This window comes from Saimiri boliviensis, chromosome 3, assembly GCF_048565385.1.
Source record: "Saimiri boliviensis isolate mSaiBol1 chromosome 3, mSaiBol1.pri, whole genome shotgun sequence".
Classification (NCBI taxonomy): Eukaryota; Metazoa; Chordata; class Mammalia; order Primates; family Cebidae; genus Saimiri; species Saimiri boliviensis.
The window spans coordinates 9334491-9357158 of record NC_133451.1 but is presented as its reverse complement, the minus strand read 5'-3'; the positions used below and the strand labels follow the sequence as shown (position 1 = coordinate 9357158).

Here is a 22668-nt window from a genome sequence, read left to right as displayed (position 1 = left end):
CCAGAACCGATCTGGGGCCGGCCCCTGTCCCCCTCTCCGCTTTCCAGAACTCTGTCTAGGCAAGGGACGCTGGCGGCTCCGCCCGGATGGGCCGTGGCAGCCAGACGTGTTCTCTGTCGGGAACTATGCTCCTGCTGTGTCCCCAAGGCTTTAATGATGAAACGAAGCCCAGGAGCCACGGCTCCTGGTGGCGCTTCCAGCCCAGGGGCGGCGGGGAACACAGCGGGACGGGCGAGGAGCCACTGTCATCAGGAACCCAACCCTCGGATCTCACGCCAGCCTCGGGAGGGAGCAAATGGGAATATAAGACAAAACATTACACTCCCGATTCTTGGAGGCGCCGGGCGGGCGGGAGCGAGGGCGGCCAGGCGCGCGCAGGGCTGCCCCACCCGCGCGCGGGGTAGAGCTCTACACGCGGAGTCGGCTCAGTCGGGTGCGCAGCGACGCCACAGGCCGCGGGCGGTACTGCAGCGCGGTGCGGCGCCGCGCCGCGCCTCTCCAGGCTCTACCGGCCGCGCATGCCCAGTGTGCCGCTCGTGGCCCCTCCGGTTCCACTGCGCGCTTCCGCGGCAGCACGGGCTGCTGAGCTGGGTGTGCGCGGCCGGGAGAGCCGAGGGAAGGTGCCCGCGCTGCGGGACGGGAAAGGGAGGCTGGGACGTGGTTCCTGCCTTAGCCACGCTCCAGCGCCTGACACCCCCTCCACGAAAGGTTGCTCCAGTTAACTCCTGATTTGCAGCTGAGAAAACGTCTCAGAGACTGGCAGTAACTTGGCCAAGATCACACAGCTGGAAGGAGGGCAAATGAGATCGGGATTCGGACTCGACATCCGTAACCTCCTGCGCCCCAGGGCTGAGGCGAGGTAAGCTTGAGAACCGGGGCTGTCTTCTCGGAGCTTGGGGGCCTTTATCCCTCCTTCACAGATGTGTAAACTAAGGCTCAACGAAGTTACTAGAAACTTCTGAAATGTGTTAGAAGAAAACAAAAAACCACTTTCTGGGATCTCCTGTCCATGCATAAAGTCTTGAAGGGTCTGAGATTGACATGTATGTGCTCTGACCTGGGTGTTAGAGACCCGGCCCTTTTCCAAGGGACACTGGTGTTTTTGTCAAGTAATTTAATATTCGGGGGTCCTAGAGGCCAGAGAGAATATAAACGTGGGCAATGCAGCGTGGAAGGAAGTTCGGAGCAAGAGAAAAGATGATCCTGGCAAGCCCATAGAGAGGCCTTCCTGTGATCCTCTAGCTCCCCACTGGCAGAATTTGATGAAGGGCTCCCCTAAGACTCTCGGTGCCTAGAATAATCTAAATCCACACTGCCTTTCCTTTTCTTCCTCAAAAGAGCCCACTTCGGGCCTTTGCGCATGCTCTTCTCTCCCCCGTCCTCCATCTTCTGTAGCAGCTTCCTACTCAAGGCTTAGAGCTCATCTCCCAAGTCCCATCATTCCATCTGTAAGGTTTGTGGTCTGGAAATGAATGCTCCCTGAGGGCTGAGCCTTATCTAGTTCCTCAATCCTCTAGCCTGAGCACTAGCCTGTGCCTGCCCTGAATGGGCACTCAAATACATGGTTTTTTTTTGGTTTTGTTTTTTAAGGCAGAGTCTCACTCTGTCGCCCAGGCTGTAGTGCAGTGGCTTGATCTTGGCTCACTACAACCTCCATCTCCTGGGCTCAAGAAATTCTCCTGCCTCAGCCTCCTAAGTAGCTGGGATTACAGGCGCCCACCACCATGCCCAGCTAATTTTTGTATTTTTAGTAGAGATGGGGTTTCACCATGTTGACCAGGCTGGTCTCAAACTCCTGACCTCAGGAAATGTGCCTGCCTCGGCCTCCCAAAGTTCTGGGATTACAGGTTTGAGCCACTGCGCCTAGCCCAATACTTGTTTTGTTGAATGAATGAGTGAATGAATGAACGCTGGCTCCAAGATCTTCTACTCGATAACTGGTTCACATCTTCCCTCTCCTCTCCTACATTTACGCAGTCATAACTAGGAGGGTGCATTGGTTTCTTGGGATGGCTGTACCAAACAAACACGTATTGTGTCGGCTTAGAAGTCTGAAATCAAGGTGTCCGCGCAGGGCCATGCTCCTGCTGAACCCTCTAGCGGAGGATCCTACCTTCCTTCTCCATCTTTCAAATAACCCTTGGCTCGTTGTGGTATACTCCAATCTCTGCCTCTGTTGTTGGCTTCTTCCTTGTGTGTCTGTGTCTTCTCATGGCATTCTCGTCTCTGTATCTCTTCTTATAAAGACATCAGTCACATTGGATAAGGGCCCACCCTAATGATCTTGCCTTACATCTGTCAAGTCCCTGTTTCATATAAGGTCACATTCATAAGTTGGTGGTGGGGGATATTAGCGCTTCAAGGTATTTTTCTGGGAAACATAATCCAATAAAAGTGATCCATGGAATTTAGGCAAACTAAGCTGGGGAATAGGGAAGAAGACATGAAAGGTAGACGTAGGTGTAGGGAATGTGTGATGATTCACATTTGCGAGCATCAAAAGACTTTTGGGGACATCAACCTTAAAAGTTTCTGCTGAAGTTGTTTCTATCCTTCCTTTGCCCTTTTCCAGGCTGTCAACATCCCATTCCCAGACCCTCCACAAAGCATTTCATCTCCCTGAATTTGGGCTCCTGAAGAATAAGTTAACAGTCACTTCCTATCTGCCAGGGACTGTGACAAGTCCTGACTTGCCTTCTCTTGTTTAACGTTAACAACCCCCTTGAGAGGAAAGACCTATTGTTCACTGAATTTTACATGAGAAACTGAGGTTCAGACAGGCTCACAACTTCTATGTGCCCGAACTGGGATTTATAACCAGTTCTAACTTCAGAGAAACTCCCAGGAGACCCACAGGTACCTTACATCAATTCTGTGTGACTTAAGAGGGCAGAACTGTGATGCATAGAAGCTCTAAGGAGAGGCAACATTTTGGGCTAAAGTTTAGGAACATTTTCTCTCATGTTTAGACCTGAGATTCTCCGATACTTGGAATAGTTTTTCCTCATGTGGTTCATTTTGCCACTAGAGATTTTCAGGCATTGGTTGCTGGTATGGATTCTCAGTGCCCTTCCCAACTTAACCCTACTCTCGAGGGAGACTGAGCTGGCATACTCTGACAGGCGCTTTCTGCACATAAATATGTTTTTCTGAGAAGAGTTCCATTAGCTTCTCTGAGCCCTAGGAGATAGAAAAGCAGGAGCTTAGCAGCTCAGCGAGGAAGCTTGATCAGGACCAAGGTTAGGAGCACTGCAGCCTAGGGCAGGGAGAAGGATTTGCTCTCTGGGCTGCTGTTTCCTCTGGCCAGCTCCTGGTATTTCAGTGGCAGAGGTTTTGCCCAGCTGTTGGACTTGCAGCTGAGCCTGTCGTCCTCAAGTCTGCTCCTCCATGTGGCAGGACTGCCCAGTTCCACATCTCCGTGCAGCATACGGGCCGCTGACCTCTGGTGCCAAGAGGAAGGTGGTGGAAATCAGCCTTGCCCCTCCCCATTTTAGAGCTTTGAAATCAGCTTTAGCTGTTCATCCTGAAGAAACTGTACTTCCCGGTGACTCTGCTCCCGTGCCTCGATCTGCCCCTGCTGAGAGAAGTTTCACTTTGTGGGGAGTCACTGATTATGGGGACCCTCGCAATATGGTCCTCTTCTTTCCTCTTAGCGGCTCTATTCTAAATATGTCTTCCAGATCGTAGATGCAGGTGTATCTAGAGGGCAGCTGGCTCGCCCAAAATAGCACTGAAGTCCAGGAGGCAGGAAAGAAACTCTGGCGTTAAATGAGCTTCCCACCCTCTCCAGACTCCCAGTCATTGTCCCCTCTGACCCTCACCACGCCCAACTGCTAGAGGAGGCTTTGCGTCTCACACACGACCTTCCCCATCTTCGGAGATGAAGACACTGAGACAGGTCAGGGGACTTCCTTGCCAAAGTCCAGCAGCTAGGATGTAAAGGAGTCGGGAGAATTGGGATTTGTACCTAGGACTTCAAGGCCATCTCCTCCACTGAAGCGCTCCAAGAAGGATGAGTTTGGAGGCTGAGGACCTGAGCTCCTTTTTCACTCACCCGCTGCAGGACTGCAAGTGGCACGGGGGCGGGGGCCGAGGCCTCCCTCCAAGGGGCCGGTACAGGCAGGCACCCCGCGTGGCGGGCTGGGCCAGGACCGAAGCCGAATCCTTCTTTTGCAGAGGAGGCTCTGAGCCTGCGGCATGGCTAAGTGTGAACCTTGCAGGCTGTCGTTGGGTCAAGCTCTAAGCCTAGAGGTCGGGCTCGGCTGGGTCTGAGGCTCCGGGCTCTGGACCGCGTAGAAGCCCGGCGGGGGAGGGTGCAGCCTTAGAGACCTCAGGCGCCGGCCTCGCTGGGACCACGCCGCTTCGCACTGCGCACGCGCAGAGCTGGCGCGGGCTCCGCCCCCCGGGTAGGGACCTACAGCGGGCGCGGCGCCGCGGTCTGCGGCCGGCGGTGTAGACGCCCCTTCGCCGGTACCTGGCACCCGGATCCGGCCTGCTGGGTAAGTAGCTGAGCGGGAGGGCGAGGGCCCCGGGTTCGTTCGCGTGCACGGGACGGAAGCGCTGGCTGCGGCCGGGTTGTGGGGCCGAGCGGGGCCGGGGCCTGACGGCGCCGGGCCGGGCCGAGCGCTCGCGGCTCCGCGTGCCCGAGTGAGGGCTGGCGTCGCGGCAGGGCGGCAGCGGGAAGGCCGAACGCGGGCTCCGGTCGGCCGGCGCGGGGCACCAGCCGGGCTGGGGGCTCGAGCCGCATCTCTGCGCGCTTTGGAGCAGGGACGCGGGCCGGGCCTGGGGTCGGGGTCAAGCCCGGTGCCCCGCGCTCGCCTTTGTGCGCCGCGCCCCAGCGGACTCGGCGGGGGCGGAGGCGGAGGCGGGGGCGTCCCGCGGGGCGTTTGGTGTGGGGACCCCGGAGCGGCCTGCGCTCCTCTCCCCCAGCGTTTTGAAAGATGCCTCCTCCGAGGTCTCCTACCGTCCGCGCCGGGCAGGAAGTGTCGTCAGGAGGCCATTTTTAAAGCCTCCTGCGGGCCTCGTAGCTGAGCGTTGACGGTTTTGGTTTTCTTGGGTTGGAAGAATCCCGGCCTTCCCTCCCGGCGGGCGGGACGCTCCCGCTCCCAGGAGGTGAGGATGCGCCCGCCACGCCAGGCCTCGCCCACCGAGCGCACGGGCTCGGGCGCACTCGCCTTGGATGCTCCCTGCCATCGGGGAGCGTGCCGACAATAAACTCGAAAACCAGCCTGGCATTGTCTTTTCTTGGGAGGGACAGGAGTGGGCCCGTCTATCGAGGACCTGCTCATCTTTTGCGGGGGGCGAGGACGTAGGTTGAACGAGAAGAGACGATGAAGGTTTGAATTGTTCCAAATGCTGATGTCATTGTGCGACCTCCCCATTCCGGCCTGCCCCTCTTATCTTGGTGCCTTCGGGGTTTGGGGTTGTGTAAAGCCAGGAAATTGCAGGGTTCGAAGGAATGAAAGTTAACCAGAAAGGAAAAGCCGAAAGAGAAATGGGAGAAAACACCTAAGTCTTTATATATAAGTTGGGTAGTTAACGTATACTGTTAAAATACCTCTGACTTTAAAAATTGGAATAATGAACGATTTATCGTAACATTTAAAAAAGTGAACTACTGAAGATTATGTCCAGTTTAAAAGTAGAAATCTACGTAGCTAAACTCTAATATTGTGTTAGAATTCTTAAACTATCCTAAGTTTAGACTTGAAATTACCAAGACAGGACAAACCTGGGTCTCCAGAAGCTTGCAGTGCTCTCCAACAGTAGAGCAGAAAGACAGAGAATGGAGATGCATCTCTCACTCTTGAGTCACATATGCAAAGTTTATGTCAGTACACAGCTAGTGTTCAGAAAATATTGTTTAGAAACCAGTGTTATAGACTGTTGTCTCTGAGTAGAATACAAATAATTCTTTTTTAAAATTGTGTGATACTGGTATCATACTTTAACGTAGGATACAATTTTTAAAAATTACTTTCATTTTGGATCAGATGAGCCTTGAAAACTAACACTTTTCTATGCAGACAGTTTTGTTATGCTGATAACATTCACTGCAAAAGCAATTTGAAAAGAGCATAGGATGGCCATTATTTATTGGGACTCCTCCCTGATGTATTATGCACAACCTTTGAGGATTTTAAAAATGCAAAATGGCAATTAAATAATCCATTTCGATCTCTAGAGATTTATTTGCCTTTAAGTAAGGGGATCTGGGCCAGTTTTTGTGCAAAAGGAAGGACAAAGAACATTTTTATTTTGTCTCTGTGAAGGCTGACCTTTCATTTATTCACTCATTCTTTCAACGAATACGAACTTTATTGAGTGCCTTCCTTGGCCAAGCCCTGTGCCATTGATTGTGATAAACAAGATCATTACCAGGGAGGGTTTTCCCAATCTTGATTGTTCTCAAACTGCCTGCTGTCTACTGCATTTTCTTTGTTATGCAAACCCAGCTGACTGCGATTTCCAAGATTCTTTCTTGAAGTAAAAGCAGCTACAGATCAGCCAGTCCAAACACTGTCATCAAGGGGTGAGAGTGGGGAGGCATCAGAATCACCTAGGGAGAAATTGAAATCATGTGCCTGAGCCCCACCCCAAGAAGTGGGAATCTGATTTGCTAGGTTGTATGTTTGTCCTGGGAATCCTTTTTTTAAGTTCCATGGGTGACTTTGCCATACACCCCTGCTTGAGCAGCACTTCTGGGGCTCATTCCCCTTATCTTCAGCACTCCTTGAGAAACCAAGGCTATGCTGGTTCGAGACTTAAACCCAAGTGTTTGGCTTCTGTTGCAGGCCTCTTTGTGCAGCGCCTTGCTGGGGCCCGGGGTTCTGATGTAGAAGCCTACGCCAGGGCCTGAAGTTGTGAAACTCGTGGCACTCCACGCCTGAGAAGAGAAGGCCTGAAAGAGAAGGAAGAGCCCATGGTACTTGCCACGTTTTTGACGTATATCTGCAACTCCAAGGCTCCAGGCAGGAAGTAAGAACAGTGCTCAAGTGGCAGCAGATACTGACTATATAGCTTCATCTCACAGCTTCACACAGCAAGGTAGCAAACAACAAGGAATGTAAGATTGGACACAGTTGCTGCTGTTCACCAAATCTGTGATCTTCAAAAAGCCATCTAGCTTCTCCAGACCTGTTACCAGAGAAAAAGCAGATAATTGAAGGCTGGCTTCAAGAAGTTTGGAGGTAACATAGGAACCTGCTTATGCAGGCATTCTTTCATCTGACTTAGTCCAAGGTGCTCCAGGAATGACAAGCAGCCAGCCACTGGGAGAGCATTCTCATTATATTCTTGATAGAACATTCACTACTTCACTAATAATACCCATTTACTTCTCTTTATCTTCTGTTACACTTCCTTAAAACCAGCAGGCCACAGCAACTGTGGGAATAAAACAGTCCTGGGCAGTGCTCCTGACAGGCACTGTGCCAGGAACATACACATTTCTAAGAATCTACAAAGTAGATACCTCATTATATACCTCACAGAGAGCATCATTGATGTTTCCAAGGTCACGGGGCTAGGGAAGGGTGGAACCTTGTCTGTTTGCCCCATTACAGCCCCGGAGTGGTGGCCTCACCCCACCTCCAGGCACCCACAAGTATATAAAATCTTGTACAGGGACATTGATATTGTTGTTGCCGTTCCAAAGTGCACCCGCACCCGCACCTGTGATATCAGGTGGTCTGCAGCCTTGGCTGCATGGCTGCATGTGAGAATTACCTGGGAAGCTTTTAAAAATCCCAGTATCCCCACCGCCTCAATTACAGTGGAGTGTTTGCAGGGGCCGTTATTTTTAAAACTCCCAAGTAAATTCTGGTGTGCACTGGGGTGACCAGCTGTCCCAGGGATCTCCTTTAAAAAATAAGATTAATATCCTGGGCACATGATAGGCCAATTGCCCTAATGCAGCCAATGTTAAGAACTACTGGTTTAATGGTAGATATATTTTCTGTGTTTAATTATCTTTTTAAACTCAATCCATTTTTTTTTCCAACTCTAAATCCATTTTTTTCTGCAATTTTAAGGCAAAAAAAAAAAAATGCAAAAATACATGTCTCATTAGAAACCCGAAGTCATTTGATGTGCTTCATGACATAAAACTTTGTATTTTCATGTAATACTACCTTGGTTTTAGCACATATATTTTTTAATGTTTACCAAGAGCATATTTGCTCTTTCACATTTTTTTTTTTTTTTTTTGCATACAAACATACGTTTTAGAAATCAAGCACTCTAATACTGGCTATATTCTTCTTTGGAAAGATTTTTTTCTTCTTAATATGCTAAGGGGAAAAAAAAGCCTATAATATTACTTCCTCTGTTTTCTGATGGAGGCTCAGTTGATGGTTGCAGCAGTGTTAAGTCAGTCTCCAGAGAACTCCCTGTAGACAGGGCAGGGAGAAGACCCCCACTTCCTGCCGACTCATGAACTGTTGATACAGACCTTTGCCTCATCAGACTCATTTGTTAAGCTAACCAGTGTCTGCTTCTCTGGACTTTACTGGACTCTTCTACCTGAGAAGGGATCTTAAAAAAAATATTGACTGATTTCTTAACAAAACATCTACTCTTGGCCAAGCTTAAAGTTACCATACACCCTTTTCTCATTTATCGTCACATCAGCTGTATAAATTAGAAATATTCCCATTTTATGAGTGAGAACATTCAGCCCCAGATAGTTTAACAAGTTTGAAATTATACACTAGTAAACCAAACACCTGGGTTTTGAACCTTGTTCTTGATGTCCCAAGGTCATTCATTATTCTCTACTTTGTTAAACTCAGCTGCTTTCACCTGGAAAGCAGAGGAATTGGGCTGTCTCCTGCAGCCGCCTTGCTCCATTCTGCTGCCCAAGCAGTACACTTGGTTTCAGATGGAAATCTAGGATCCCAAGGGTGGTACATTTATCAGCAGCATTTGGATATATTTTTCATTATCAAGATGGCAATCAATTTGCAATTAAGTATCTCAGGGCAAGGTAGTTTGGCATAAAGATTATAGCACTTAATGGATTTTTTTCCTCCTCTAAGTCTGTTTACCCAGCGGTTTGCTTCTGATTCTTATTAATGGTCTGAAAAAGCTCTGAGGCAACAGTTTCTTCCTCAATATTATCCTACTGGGGAAATTTTGGCAGTTGATGTCTAATGTTGAATTTTTTTTCTTGATCAAGTTTTGTTTACTAGGCACTTTGGGGTACAGTTGTTTTTAAAATTTTGGCTACTGGGAAAAGTTAGACAAGCCTTTGCTATGGTGAAACAGACAGAAGGAGTGTAGATACAATTTGTAAGTGGCTATGCCATTGGGCTAAGTGCTTTGCATCCATTATCTAGTTTGTGTTTCCAGATCATCCTTTATCTTTGCTGATGTAAAGTGTAATTCCTTGCCTGGCAATGCACAGAGAAAAATCCTTTGCTGAAAGACCATGCAAAAGAGAGACAGGAACAGAGTTTGAACTGTAAACTTTACGACTCCATTCCATGTGATCTTCATGCATATGGCAGCTATACCCTGCTGCAGTGATGGGTATGGTAGAAGCCACATTCAAAGGAGAACTTTTGGGTCAGAATTGCTGCAAAGAGCTGCTTAAGTTTGCTTCTCCATCCAAAAAGGATGCAGTCAGTCAACTAACACGGAGCTTGCTGGGCATCTCATGAACAGAGGTCCATGTGGCATGCATGCAATATAACTGGCCGTCCACCTTTCCTTTTCACACAGCATTTATCACAGAAACACATTCATTTGCTGCAGGCATATTTTCCACTTTGGCTGAGCCTTGAGAGAAGTGGGTGAGGAAAAGGTAGTTTAGTAACTAGTTTATATGTAATTCTAAGTTGTAGTGCATACTCTTGTAGTTGGAGCATCTTTTCTATTGTGATTATAAACAGCTGTTAGCTCTTGGCACTAAAGCTAGGTGGGTGGTTGTGCCACAGAGGTAAATTATCTTTTAGGCTGTATAACCAAACACACAGGATTAAAATTATAAAGTGATATTCAGGGCATGTTCTGAATAGAGGAGTTAATTAGGCAAAGAAGCCTGTAACTTAGCCCCTCTGACTATATGATTGGTATATTTTTTATTAAAAAATGGAAACTAATTTAACAGCATATGTCAGTAATTTAATCCTCACAGTAACTCTATAGAGTAGGTACTGTTGCTGTCTTATTTTAGAGGTGTAAAAAAAAAAACTGTCTTATTATACAAGACAGTTTGCATACCTACGTCGTGTATCTAGAAAGTGATAGAGCTGGGATTTTAAACCTTACAATATTATTCCAGAATCTCTAGCTTTAAACACAATTTCTCTTCTGATTCTATTGAGCATTAGATGCTTCCAATATTTAGAAGTCCAAATACTTCCTTTTTAATAGGAACTTACACAGTCTTTTATGTTTTTTTGTTTTGTTTTGTTTTGTTTTTTTTTAATAGCCCTCGTTGTCACTGATCTGGATTCTTCCAAACTCAATACCTTTTTTTTGGTCCCCATGAGAAGTCTTTTAAGAAAACAGGGCAAGTGAGCTCAAAATCAAAAGAAAACCCACCAACAGTGAATGCATTCAGATCTGTTTCCAGGTCTTTCCTTTGAAGAAAGACAAGACTGAGTCCAGAGAGCACATGTGTGACACTGTGCCACTTGTTTTTGCTGCATAGCAGTCTTGTTTGGCTCATGCTGTACATCATTCTGCATTAGAAAATTCACTGTATGTTGCTAAATAATTTTTTGAAAACAGGCAAATTACTAAATGGACATCTTATTTGTTATGCCATAAAGTTAATCTTACTATCTTCTGTGTTTTTGAGAGCTTTCCTAAGCTATCTGAATGTCCTAGGAGGTCAAATGCAGAGGCTTTTGAAACACATGTTGAGAGTTTTCAGGGTAGGTGAACACCGACCTTGATGTTAATAGTGATTTATTGAGTGCCCTTTTAGTGCCAGCATACCCATGCACAGCTTTGTCTTCAGTGTCTTTTGTACTGCTTGGTCATCCACCCAGAGGGCCATAACTTGCCAAGAGGACTCAGCTTCACAGGTGTGTGTACTTGGGTGTGAACCGTGGAGGACGTTGTGTTGAAGGGACAGGGGCTAAGAACCTTTTACAGATATGCCGGCTGTCCCTCAGGAGTGTCCATGTGTAAATACCAACATCAGAGCCATTTTCATTCTGCCGCGCGGCTGCGTCTGTTTACCTTTGTCTTGGAGTATTACATCTGAGGTGCATTTTCCCGTCAGTAGACACACAGGTTACAAAGGCTGAAGAGAACTCCCATCTGTTCATTTTGAAGAAACCTCACATCTATTTCACTTGAACAGTGGGATGTGTCAATGTAGTAACATTGCATTATTTTGAGCATAATTTAGAAGCCAAGCAGATACTTTCAAACTGGTGACATAGTTCAGTCATGGCCCAGATGTCCTGCCTTCCCCATCACACTGCATTTGCTAATAATCATGGCTGCATGCTTCATATTGGCACTTCCTCCTATGGATTCTTAATTCAAAGTAACTGCTGAGACAGTTTTGCAGAGGACCCTCCAGGAGGACTCTGCCTACCTCATGCACTCTGGCTGGCTTGGTGTATTCTCTAGGGACTTCTGTTGTCTGGAATGCTCTCCCTTCGTTGCTGATGGACGTGATCTTACTGTCTAATCTGTCTCAGGTTTTCAAGTATTCAGTTTTAGAATAAATGACACACACATACCCCTCAACATTTTAGAAGGACTGAGAGAGAAAAATGGCAAAAGTGCCTTCTGTGATTTTTGAAGACTCCTAGAGGCTGAGCAAGAGGCTGAAACACTGAAAATGAGCCACTGGAATCCTGGTTTGGAGAATTGTTCAAATAGAGGAATCTTGTCATCATGACTTAGTTGAGAATTTCTCAGGGCTAATACAGAGGGTGTTGTATTGAAATAGTTGGTAAGCAGATTGTGGCAGGCAGATTAAGTTTATCACACACATACTAATATTATGAGGTTGATAGATAAGAGCGTAAACATACCTGTCAACTTGCATGCAAATCTTCTGAACAGACTAGAGAACCGAGGATGAGAGAAGAGGTGTGCAGATTGGTAGCTGGTTGATCAAGAGGAATTAAGTTTATTTTTGTTGCTCCAGAGTCAAGGAAATTTACAGGAATGCTGATTTCTGTTTCATTTAAGGGTAAATTGTTGATAATGAGAACTATGTGAAAATAAAATTGGCTACCTATAGAGGGAAGTGGTTTTTTGTTTATGACAGTATTAAACCATCAACTGCATGGTCAATTGGAGAAGATGGTTAAGGATTTAAATATTGCCAGAAGCTTCAACCAGTAATTTGGAATGCTGCCTTTTCATCAGGATTACTTAAGGTGCCTTTACATGCCACAAAAAAAATCTCTTTTTCTTCCTTCTCTCCTGAGACTTAGATTCACTTGTTTCAAGATGAAGTCTGGGAATGTCCATTTTTGCTCTGATTCTGAGGCTTCTCCAGGTTAAGAACTGCTGGACCAGATCTCCCTTATAACTAGTCTTTAGCCTCTGCATTCCTTGGGCTTTTTTTGGGGGGTTCCGGTTGCTGTTTTTCTGTTTTACCTGGATAGCAATGCTGACATGACGGTGTTGAGGATAGTAGCATTCTTAGATGAACAATTGTATGATTTCAAGGATCAGCAGCATCAGACTGGGCATAGAAGTCATGGGCCTTTTTTTAATAGATCAGTAAGAGACGCAGGTGATTTCTTGCTTGAGGTCACCTGATGAACGGCAGAAAACCTGGGAGTTACTTCTGTCTTCCTTCACTAAAGCCCCTGCAAGTCTGAAAATTAAAGTGTATGCCAGCTTCTAATAAAGATTCCTCTGACAGTTCTGTTGTCTTTACCAGAAATGCAGTGGAATGTGAAAGTCCTTATCTTTGCCCATGTATGTGTTTGCCAGTTTGAGGCATTCATATGTCCTATCCAACACAGGTATGTGTTTGAACATTGAGGGGTTAGATGTTCCCCCAACTCACCGCTGCAGCCCTGGAGGCCTCTATCTGCTTAATGTCTTAAGTGTTGTATGCATACTTAACGATAGGGCAAGTCTGATTGAGGGCTTGATTTCATGTTGGAAAGTGCTTTTGAAGAAGGTGGCTATCTAGTCGCAAAAGTAGAGTAGGAAAAGAAAACACTGCCAAAGAAAATACAGCTTGTCATTAGATATCATGTGGTGTTTTGGTGCTTTCCAAAGCAGCTGCCTTTGAAAGGCAGGTTTTACACCATATCTGAGTGTGTCACTGTTGTATCTCTTGAGCCCCTGTGAAGGGGCCTTTTCACTCCCCCACGTCGGTCTTTCAGACTACCTTTATATGGCTCTTGGCATGTTAGCACTGTGCCAGAAGGAAGCTACCTGTGTTTCCGCCCATCGTCATTGAACAAAACACTGGCTGAGTCCCTATGGGTGCCCCTTGACACTTGGAGAAGGACTCAAAAATCTCAAAAGTCTTCCCTTATACTCTAGCATTCTAATCATCATGGCAGCTCTGGGAGAGATTGGATAATTGTTCCCAATTCTAGTTGCCACATGAAAAATTGAGGTTCAGAAGATCTAAGTTACTTTCTTAAGTCGTGAAATACGTTTTGCAGATTCCAAGCTAGAATGGATTTTGTTAGGCTCCTGGTGCTGCATATTCTGGGGCCAAAAAGTGCCTTTAAAGATTGTATAAAAGAGTCGCTCTGTGTACATTCGAGTGCTTACTCTTCTTGTGCCCCAGGCCATTGGTGATCTCCTTTCTGCCCTCCCTTTCCCTAGCCATGTCCATGCACTGCTGGGTTGTCTTTCCTGGACCATGTCCCCTGTTCCCCATCTCCCTTGGTGTTCCTCAGAAACAGCAGGCCCACTTCCCACAGAAGTTTGCCTTTTCTCTGCTTGAAATACCTGTTTTCCAGCAGCCACAGTGCTAACTCCGGGTTGCCCCCAGGTCTCTGCTCACACACGAACTTAGCATAAGGCCTTTCCTGACTGTCCTCATCTCCACACCCAGCCCTGCAACCTCATCACAGTGGCCTTCCCTGTCCTGTTGGCCTTGCTTTATCGTATTTCTTTTCCCAGTTACCTTACCATCATTGGCAAACATGTCATCTGTTTCCCCCTCTGCAGTGTGTGCATCACCAGGATAGGGACTAATTTGCTTTTGTTCCCTGCTTTACAGCACTTTAGAATAATCCCCAGCATGTAGTAGATTCTCAATAAGATGCTGAGGCAGGCTTCCTAACATTGTCAGTATTATGGGCTTTGTACCACTCATGAAAGCAAATTAAGCATGTGAGTTAGAGAGTTGATATCCATGCTGTTAATAAGCTATAATGTAGAAACAAATGTGAACACCCAGGGCCAAAGCCCTAGCTCTACCGTACGATAGCTAACTTGTTCAAAAACTGTACTGACATTGTCCTGTATAACATTTTTGTGAACCTAGTATGAAATTACACCTATGAAAGATATGTTCACTGACACTTAAAAATGACTTTCTCTTTCCTGAATGGTTGCTATGATGTCCTTTCTCCTGGTATATCTATCTTTATTCATGATTTGGCTAAAGTGGCAATTTATAAGGGGCTGAGTTTGAAAATGTTTTCAGTTTAGGCTTACTTGCCCAACTCTGTTGTGTTATTGTTATAACACATGTCTAAAATCATATGTTGAGATTTACCATAAAATGTCCAAGGCCATTAAAATATAAGTTTGTTAATAGCTTAGCCAAACTCTTACATTAATCACGCTTTATAATTTTGTCTTCCTTTAGTGTTACCTGGAATATCAGAGAATTGAAAGCAGTCATAATTTTGGGATCATGCGCCTACTGTGGCAGTATATAAAAAAAGATAAGTATGCACTCAAGAAGTAGCTGCTCCTCTACCTATCACAAACTGTATAGAAGGATGTCTCCTAAGGATTTTATCATGTGAAAGCTTTCTGAACTTGAGTCGGCTCTTTTTAGAAATGCAGATTAAGAAGATGAAGGATGTCGGACAGCAGCTATACACTACACATGTGAACAGCGGACATAATTCCTTGACCATGTCACCCAAACAGCCTGATGCTAATGGAGCACCTCGACCAGATAGACAAGAAACACCAACCCTTTTGTATCAAGGCTCGGAGGCAGAGGGTGCCATGATGACCATTGCTACATGTGCAAAGTGCAAAAGTGTTCACAAGGTCTCTCTTCAGGATTTGCAGAAGGGTACAGGAAAGGACGGTATGTATGTCTGCTTCCAGTGCAGTCTTGGTGCGGCTTCTCCCAGTTTTCATTTTGTGAGCAATAATCCCAGTGCCACTCATGTTGGAAATAGAACTGATACCTTCTCAAGTTCTGTTAATAACAAATTTAAGGTAAGGAACTTTAAGCCAGGCAAATACTATTGTGATAAATGTCGATTTTCCACAAAGGATCCGCTGCAGTACAAAAAGCACACCCTTCAACATGAGGAGATTAAATTCATTTGTTCTCACTGCAGCTACATTTCATATACAAAAGGGGAGTTTCAGAGGCATTTGGTGAAACACACAGGCATATTTCCTTATCAGTGTGAGTACTGTGACTATGGTGCTATTAGAAATGATTATATTGTCAAACACACGAAGAGAGTACATGAAAGGGCAGGTGCAAAACGGCCAGTCAAAGTTGTTGCCAAGCCGGAGCCAAAAAGAACCGGCACTTCAAAACAAAACCCAGACCTTTTAAAAGCATCCAGTCCACGGGCTGCAATTCAAAATAAGTGGTCAGATCAACTATCAGGTTTCTCTCTCCATGCAAATAAAGACAAAATGCACAATATCATGTTGTTACCTGAACCAAAGGAATACCAAAAAGATGTAGTTTGTATTCCAAATAAAATGACCCTTTCTGAGCCAACTGAAGTCAACCTGTTTGAGAACAAAAATGTTGAAGTAGAAGTGTTATCTCCTGCAAAAGAACCTGTTCAGCCAGGTATGCCGTTGACAGTTGTTGCACCAGCAGAACTAGTTGTCCCTGCAAACTGTTTAGCCCAGTTGATAGACGTGAAGGTTGTCAATGGTACACAGCAGGTTGTTCTGAAACTGTTTCCGCTGGAAGAAAATTGCCTTGAAGCTGGAAGGGGCACTGGAGGTAATTCTGAACATATGGCGAAAGAGAAGGGTTCAGATGAACAAGAAAAAATACTTTCTGCAGAAAAAACAAAGTCACTGACAATTGATGAGAATGCTGGAAAACTTGTAGGCATTGATAGTTTTCAATCTTCCGTTCAAAAACAACTTAAAAATATGAAATGGGTAAGGTCTTATGATTTTATTATGCCAGATTCTAGTGTGCACCACCATGGAAAATCCTTCATTCATTCTGAAACAATTGAGGATTTTCAGAAAAAAAATAATTTGTATCAACACAGAACTGCTTTTCCTTCCGTTGCCTTAAAAGGTCATTCTCTAGCATCTGTATTGAAAAACAGTGTTTTACGTAGTCTTGGAGCTGCATCAAACCCTTTTCCATATAAAGCTGTTTGTTTTGCTGAAAATGGAAGAAATTTACACAGTAACTCATTCCCTTTTGCTGCATCACCTGCAACCTTTTCCTTTTCTGGAGAAAAGGGTTTATTGCCTATAAGTGAAAATGACTTGGAATCTAGAAGAAAGATGAGTATTCCTGTAAAAATGATTTCCTCTAATAGGAAGCAGGAAGATAACCAGACAGAGGAACACAAGGTGGTTTCAAATGTAGGCCAGATTTCCTCTCAACATAAAAATGAGTATTTACATATTAACATAACTGGAGAAGATAGACCTCAACAGCCTGGGGATAAGCCTTTGGAATTAAATAATTCTGAAAGGACTAATAACACTAATGATGGCCCAGTCATCTCATCAGTATTTTCTCTGAGCTCTGGATCTGAAAATGTCCCCGAGGGCATCAGGTGGAATAGCTCAACGTCTAAAATAAAGTCAATCGAACTGTTGCGCAGAAAGATAGCTCAGTTAATTGAGTCCTGTGGCAAGCCTTCATCTTTGGCTTCAAATAGTGCACATCGTCGCTCTGCAGGGCAGGCATCAAAGGTAACTTCAAAAGCTACTTCTGAAGGTATTCAAGAAATCAATGTGTCACTCACTGGCTCTGACCATCCCACAGGTACTCTTCAGAAACCTCCAAATGATGGTGGTGTTACTAGTAATAGACAACTTACTCATCAACAAATATATCCACAGTTTGCAGATGGCAGTGTTAGGAAAACCAAAAGGAGAGTGGCCAGGAAGGCTCATGTTGCCACACCAGTGTTAATCCCCAAAGGGGCTGTGCTGAGGGTTCTTAATTCCTCTGAGGATGCCCACATCATAGAGGCTACGTGTGAAGCACCTGTCAGCATACCTTGCAGTGAAACCCAGTTAAAACCAGCTCCATTTTGCCCTGTGAAACAGGCAGACTCAGACTTACAGCCTTTAGGAAGTGAAAGGGGGCCAATAGATATGTCCCAAAATCTTGAGACACCTCCGAGACCTAAACTGAGAAAAGAGAGTGCTGTCTGTAGCACCATCCCTAAAAAAACTGGCACCCTGCATGGACAGCAAGGAAGCAGTGAATTAAATAAGCAAGGGAGACTGCTTTCCAGAAATCTTTCTATAAGTAGAAATAAAACCAAACAAGTACACTTAGCCAAGAAGAAGAACAAAATTCAGGCTGAACCCAGCCGCTCTCTCAAGGATCCTTCAATTTTTCAAGTTGCAAGACAACTTCGGCTGATAGCAGCTAAGCCAGATCAGCTGATTAAGTGTCCCCGTCGGAACCAGCCAGTCATTGTGTTAAACCACCCGGATGTGGACTCACCAGAAGTGACCAATGTGATGAAGGTAATAAATAAATACAAAGGCAATGTCCTCAAAGTTGTTTTATCAGAGAGGACTAGGTGTCAGCTAGGCATCAGACGGCATCATGTACGCCTGACCTACCAGAATGCAGAAGAAGCCAGTCATGTTAAAAGGCAAATGATGTTGAAAATGAAACTCAAAAAAGTTCATAAAAACAACTACCAGGTAGTGGATTCCTTGCCTGATGACTCCTCACAGTGTGTGTTTAAGTGCTGGTTTTGTGGGCGGCTGTATGAAGACCAGGAAGAGTGGATGAGTCATGGCCAGCGGCATTTGATAGAAGCAACTAGAGACTGGGATGTGCTTTCCTCCAAGGGCAAATAAGTAAACAGTTACTCTTTGAAGCAAGTTAATCTTTTAGTTTATTCTGGTTTGGAGTCCCTCCACCAGAATAAGTAGAAGAAATGTAGACTGTAGAAATGAGAGGACTGCTAATTCTTCATTCAGAACTGTAAGTATATTGGGAGCCAGAGGTCTGAACATGAAGTATGTGATTGGACCCCAGAATGTATTTGAGGTCCCTGAAATTGTACACACACATTGATACATACGCATTTTTCTGGAGACAGCCTGTGAAACTGAACAGATTTTCAGTGGGATTTGAGAGTTTTCTTTGTTTAGCACCTGCTTTTCTAAGTACATACAGATTTTTCATAACCCATTCAGAGGGGCAGACTGAAAATGTTTTACACATGCTCTTCATATAAATGCTACTGAAGAATTAAACCTATGTTTTGGTGTGCACATCCATTCTGTTTTTCATTAACTTGCATTCTGAGTATTTGGTGCACAATGGGAATTACATTTTCTACTCTACTATCTTAAATTTGGTTGTAGAGAAATGTCCATTCTTTTACTCCCTTCCTGGTTTTGTAATACTCCCAAGTGTTCCCTATAGCACAAAGAGTTTTGCTTTTATTGGCCATTTTAAAGAATGTTTTCAGCTGTTTGCCTGAATTTACTCCTTTCACAGCAAGTGTTAGAAGAAAAATAACATTTTCAAATATTTAGCGTTTACTTTAAAATACATTGATTTATGACAATTGGGAAGGGAATGTACCTTTTTGCAAAGAAAAAAAATTACAGAAGGAAAATACCTAGAACTGTTTTCTCTTGGCCCTTACCACTCCCAGAAACATAACTTAAGTGACCAATTTAAAATGCAAGGGAACAGGCTTACTCATAGATAAAACTTGCAAAGAAGGCTTTTAAAGTTATGAAAGGGGTTGCATATGCCTTTTAGTTTTCATTTGGGATTCATGCAGAGACCTTGGGTGGATGGATGCTGTCTATTCTCTCTTCTTGAACCCTTTTGAGTCATGGACAGTAGCCTCCCTTTGCCATTTCTTAACAGGCCTAGCACAACTTCCTTGCCCACTTCTGTTTCTTCTGTGCCTTTGAGTAAGGTTTTCCGTCATGAAATTACTAGAAAATGGCAGGAGTCAACAAAATAAAGATCTCCCACTATTTTTGCTAAAGTTGTAGGAACATGATCCCTAATTTTCATTGATAGTAACTCTGACCCTGTTTCTAATTTGTCTTAACCCCATTCATTCATGCTTACCCTGCTGCTCAGCTGTCTGGGAGAAGCAACACGGGGAACACTCCTTCCACTCCCACTCTACCAGCAGATGTCAGGACTGTCGCTTATCTACACATTTGTGTTCTTTAGAAAACGGCCCACCCCCTGCACAAGCACAGCTTCTTGGGCAGATAGATGGCTTGGCATATGCTCAAGACTGGATTTTCATCTTCGCTTGACTGTGCAGCGGGGCACTGACCTTCAGGTAGAGCACAGATGGCACAGCCACGAGGCAGCCCCAAATTGCATTTTCCTCCCTCCAGGAGCTATTCCTGCCTTAGGCGATTTATGGGGTGCAGTGAATGAAACTGAGGGGTTACATCTGAAAAAGACACCAATGATTTCTATCTTACTGGGTAGTCAATTGAAGACTTTGAAGACTTTGATTTTTTTTTTTTCATATGGGAAAGTCTTAGATTCCTGTAGATGGGATTGCAATCCTTTGCAGTTTGTTCTCATTACAGATAATCAGCATTTCTTTTGTATAGTTCAATACATGATCAAGTTAATTAGTTAATTTTTATTGAAATTTAAAACTTGCATTTTTATATATGTGTATATATGTGTGTGTACACAAAATATTTTTTACCATATGAAAATTGCAGTACCTAATTTTCTGATTTCCTATTTTCTAATGATAACAAGGGCTGGAAAAATGTAGAATGTTTTTATATTCTAGAAGTTTATTTTGAAAGTACATTTTTATAAGGGTCTAATCTCACTTTTAGAAAATAAAAGCACAGGAATGATGGGGTCTGGTTTATATGAACAAGTGAGTAGAAACCCCTGTGGATCATTTTATTACTACATTTAGTCCTTGTGCATTTTTATTTGGTGATTTTGCGGAAGTAGATTTTTGGTACCATTTTACTACATAAAGGAGAGCATTCAGAGTTTTATCCATGTTACGTACTTGTACTCCTACGGCATGAAAAAAAGCTCCTGGGATGGGGAAAGGAGTGAAGAAGAAAAGCCTGTTTTTTTTTTTTTTCCTACTTTCTTTCTCTCCTATTCCTCACCACATAGTGCTTTTTACTGAAAAGCTAAACTGAGAATTGGCCTTGAATCAGGTCAGAGTGTTAACTGTCAACATGAAGTATTTGCAGTTTGCCATATCAGCTGTTTTTCAAACATCTAAAAACACAACTTGGATACTTTGATGGAGCTTAATTGCGTGAGTAGAGTAATATGTAGCAAAGCTTTTCAGGATTTTCAGAACTAGCGTACCTTTTAAGGAGTAAAAGGGTTTCTGGAAGTCAAAAATGGGAAAGCAAAAAGTAGCTGTCCTCCCTATATAAAGAGCTTTAGAAAACAGCTTAACCTGTAGGTACATGTCATGAAATAAACACATTTCTAAAAAAATGAGGGAGTAGGGGCAGACCTGTGTTGGGTATTCGTGGGTTCTTACCTTAATTTTGAAGGACCTCCAGTCACTACATTTTGTTAATACTACCAATAAAATCATTTTAAATTTATCTTTTAAAGTAGGTTTTCTTTGGGGGACCAGAAATTTTGTTATATTTACGATATTGACAAATAGAGTAAAAGCTAAAAAAAAAAACTTGACTCAAAGTGTACTTTAATAGACTATTCAAATTTTTATCCCCAGTCCAGAACATCTCATAAGCCTTCCTTAAGGGCCAAGTGCTGTCTGTTGAACTGGACTGAACACAACACATTGTTTCAAAAGTTCCAGCTTTCTTTAGGACATGCTATATAATCCATCCCAGAAATTGAAGATGTGATGCTGCACGGCCTTTGGAATAATTTTTAAATCTAAATGTCTATATGAGCAGAAATGAAACATTGTGTAACATGTTTTAAGCATTATTGTAATTCCTGTGTTAAGAGTTTGTGTGTCTGCTGCTCTGGTTTTGAAACATGTTTGTATATAGATATAGGAGTTGGCATAAATTTTGTTAAATAAAGCAACAAAAATTTTCTTTGCCCTTTCATTTCAGATATTGTGCAGATGACTGTTTATTACATAGCGTATTTGTATTAGACATTTCTGAATCAGAGGCATCATTCTACACAACAGGTGTTTTGAATTCTACCGGGGTGTGTTTAGAACTAGATGCACTGATGGGATGGTTAACCTTGCACACCGTAATATGAGGAGGCCAGGTTATGTTTCTGTTTTTGTTTTGCTTGTAAATTCACAAGAGGTGCTGGTTTGGACAGCAGTGGCAATTTTTCTGGCATGGTTAGTGGCCTCAGCAGAGAATGTATCTGGGCCTTTCACCTGCCTTCCATGTCTCAGGTGGAAGAGTTCCCAGGCAGTGATGAGCCCCTGGACCACGTGAGTGTACTTGCACTGTTGATGTCATTTCTCCAGTGATCTCTTCCACCTGAGTCCACATAACGTTTGGAATGCAAGAGTATGAGGTTATTTAAAGAGGCACTTAATTTCCTCATCTTATTCCCAAGGCCCAAGGAGTCATAAAGGGAAAGGAAGAGAATTGGACTTAGGACAAATACTGGCAGATCTGAGGAAAATGGAGATGAGTTGCTTAAGTTCAGCATTTTGACCTATTGGTTTCTGGGTTAAAATGAGTCGTCATCTTTGAATCCCATACTGTCATTTAATACCTTTGGCAGTAGTTATTTCGGGGAGAGTGGAGGTTAAATAAGGGAGCAGGAAACTGAAGAGGATCTGCATTATGCATGGAGTACCAGGGATAGCTGTAGTGTGGTGAGTCAAATAGGGAACATGGGTGGAAATTGACTTCAAGCATGTAAAGCTAAGAAGTGGCCATCACTAACACACACTGCTACAGAAAACATGTTAAAACTAAAGCTCAAGAAAATAACATCTGATTCACCAGGTTTATATGATGCCCTTTGATTTCAGTGAGACTTCATTTATCACATTACTTCATTTAGAAAATAGCTTAACTTGTAGGTACATGTCATGCAATAAATACATTTTTAACAAAACTGGGGGGAGTAGGGGGGCAGAACTGTGTTGTGTGTTCTTACCTTGATTTTGAAGGACCTCCAATTACCACATTTTGTTAATAAATGACAGGATACATTAAGCGGTATTTAGGATAGTGTTTTGGCAAGAGTGGCATTAGTAACCCCTGGTATCTGCAAAGCCCTTTGCTTTGCAATATGTAGACTCATTTGCTGTCACAGCTACACTCAGTATGAGTTGCTTTTTAAGGTTTCCACATCCATCAAATGTGAGCCAATTTGTAGCCACATTTTAAGAGAGTAAA

General features: G+C 44.0%; 1 protein-coding gene across 2 annotated transcripts; it reads left to right on the top strand.

Annotated features, from left to right (window-relative positions):
• The first annotated feature begins 618 nt into the window (after positions 1 to 618).
• Positions 619 to 21404, top strand: ZNF518B (zinc finger protein 518B). Of its 2 annotated transcripts, none has more exons than XM_074395893.1 (3): positions 619 to 859; positions 6795 to 7190; positions 14768 to 21404. In XM_074395893.1, the coding sequence occupies exon 3, from the start codon at positions 14965 to 14967 to the stop codon at positions 18184 to 18186; it is 3222 nt and encodes a 1073-aa protein (XP_074251994.1). In that variant the 5' UTR covers positions 619 to 859; positions 6795 to 7190; positions 14768 to 14964; the 3' UTR covers positions 18187 to 21404. The 2 variants fall into 2 exon arrangements, with proteins under 2 accessions (XP_074251994.1, XP_010343593.2); XM_010345291.3 differs by lacking the exon at positions 619 to 859 and adding an exon at positions 4390 to 4499.
• Positions 21405 to 22668: the final 1264 nt, after the last annotated feature.

Bases quoted from the DNA above. Each gene is read 5' to 3' on its own strand.
- ZNF518B (XM_074395893.1), top strand. From the start codon at position 14,965: ATGCAGATTAAGAAGATGAAGGATGTCGGACAGCAGCTATACACTACA.